The sequence below is a fragment of the Cebus imitator genome, unplaced genomic scaffold, assembly GCF_001604975.1.
Source record: "Cebus imitator isolate Cc_AM_T3 unplaced genomic scaffold, Cebus_imitator-1.0 Scaffold375, whole genome shotgun sequence".
NCBI lineage: Eukaryota > Metazoa > Chordata > Mammalia > Primates > Cebidae > Cebus > Cebus imitator.
In genome coordinates, this window is record NW_016107690.1 from 690,145 (window position 1) to 692,167 (window position 2,023).

At 54.3% G+C, this 2,023-nt stretch overlaps 1 protein-coding gene across 2 annotated transcripts in view; it reads left to right on the forward strand.

Annotated features, from left to right (window-relative positions):
* Positions 1 to 1,541, forward strand: part of TBXA2R (thromboxane A2 receptor) — a 15,407-nt gene extending 13,866 nt beyond the window's left edge. For both annotated transcript variants that reach the window (XM_017507413.2, XM_017507412.2), the window contains exon 3: positions 883 to 1,541. In XM_017507413.2, coding sequence (XP_017362902.1) covers positions 883 to 1,128 — 246 coding nt within the window. In that variant the 3' untranslated portion in view covers positions 1,129 to 1,541. The remainder of the gene's footprint in view (positions 1 to 882) is intronic.
* Positions 1,542 to 2,023: the final 482 nt, after the last annotated feature.

A 2,023-nucleotide genomic window follows, 5' to 3' on the forward strand; every position in this document is an offset into this window, starting at 1 on the left:
AAAAAAAAAAAAAAAAGTAAATAAAATAAAAATGAAAATGTTATTTATTTATTTTGAGACAGGATCTTTCTCTGTCACCCAGGCTGGAGTGTCACCATGCCCGGGTAACTTTTTAATTTATTTCTACCTTTTGTAGGCATGGGATCTATATTGCCCAAGCTGGTCTTGAACTCCGGGGCTCAAGTGATCCTCCCCATTGACCTGCATTGACCTGGGATTACAGCTGCGACCCACTGCCTGGCTAAGACTGTGCTAATTTATGGTCCCATCAAAAGGAGTTCAGAGAGGTTAGGCAACTTGCCTGAGGTCACCCAGCAATGCTGTAACAGAGTACACACCGGTCAGGCACGGTGGCTCATGCCTGTAATCCCAGCACTCTGGAAGGCTGAGGTGGGCAGATCACTTGAGGTCAGGAGTTCAAGACCAGCCTGGCCAACGTGGTGAAACCCTGTCTCTACTAAAAATACAAACATTAGCCAGGTGTGCTGGCAAGCAACTGGAGTCCCAGCTACCCAGGAGGCTGAGGCAGGAGAATTGCTTGGACCTGGGAGGCAGAGGTTACAGTGAGCTGGGATCACACCACTGCACTCCAGCCTGGGCAACAGAGCCAGACTCTGTCTAAAAATTAAATTAAATTAAAAAGCTTGGGTGTGGTGGCTCACGCCTGTAATCCAAGCACTTTGGAGACCAAGGTGGGCGGATCACCTGAGGTTGAGAGTTCAAGACCAGCCCGACCAACATGGTGAAACCCCGTCTTAAAAAAAAAAAGAAAAAAAAAAAAAACAGAGTGCACCTTGGAACTCAGGAAATAGGAGGTGCTGGGCAGGAACGGGCCGGCGGGGCTGCAGGCTGGGTCCTGACTGACAGCTTTGCCCTCTGCAGGTCTTCATCGCCCAAACGGTGCTGCGGAGCCCGCCTGCCATGAGCCCTGCGGGGCAGCTGTCCCGCGCCACGGAGCAGGAGCTGCTCATCTACCTGCGAGTGGCCACCTGGAACCAGATCCTGGACCCCTGGGTGTACATCCTGTTCCGCCGCGCCGTCATCCGGCGCCTCCAGCCTCGCCTCAGCACCCGGCCCAGGTCGCTATCCCTCCAGCCCCAGCTGACGCAGGGCTCCAGGCTGCAGTAGGAACGGGAAGGAGCGCCCCTCCCGCGCATCCCCGAGGAGCCCTGGGTCCCCTCCGATGGCCTATCTGCCTATTCTGAGGGTCTCAGAGCTGGGGGTGCTGGCTGGACAGTGGGCATCAGCAGCAGGGTTTGGGGCTGACCCCAATCCAAACTGGGGACCCGCAACTCCTCCCTGATCCTTTTACCAAGCTCTCTCCCTCCCTCAGCCCCCTTTTCCCATTCGGAGCTCCCGCCCCTCCTCTGCTCTCCTCCCAACCCCAGGAAGGGCATGGGGACATTGGCAGAGGGTCTTGCATTGCTGTTTTTTTGTGAGACAGAGTCTTGCTCTGTCGCCCAGGCTGGAGCGCAGTGGTGTGATCTCAGCTCACTGCAACCTCCGCCTCCCAGGTTCAAGAGATTCCCCTGCCTCAGCCTCCCGAGTACCTGGGATTACAGGCGCATGCCACCACGGCTGGCTAATTTTTGTATTTTTAGTAAAGACGGGGTTTCACCATGTTGGCCAGGCTGGTCTCGAACTCCTGACCTCAAGTGATCCTCCCACTTCAGCCTCCCAAAGTGCTGGGATTACAGGCGTGAGCCACCGTGACCAGCCCTATTTTTTTTTTTTTTTTTTTTTGAGACCGTATGGGACTGTGGCCCGGGCTGAAATGTAGTGGCGCCATCTTGGCTCACTGCAACCCCACCTCCCAGGTTCAAGTGACTCTCCTGTAATCCCAAAGTGCTGGGATTACAGGTGTGAGCCACCAGGCCTGGCCCAGGAAATGATTTTAATATAGTAATGCTTTCTAATGTAATATAAATTATTTTAGCCAGGCTCACTCCTCTAATCCCAACACTTTGGGAGGCCGAGGCAGGTGGATCACTTGAGGCCAGGAGTTCGAGACCAGCTTGGCCAA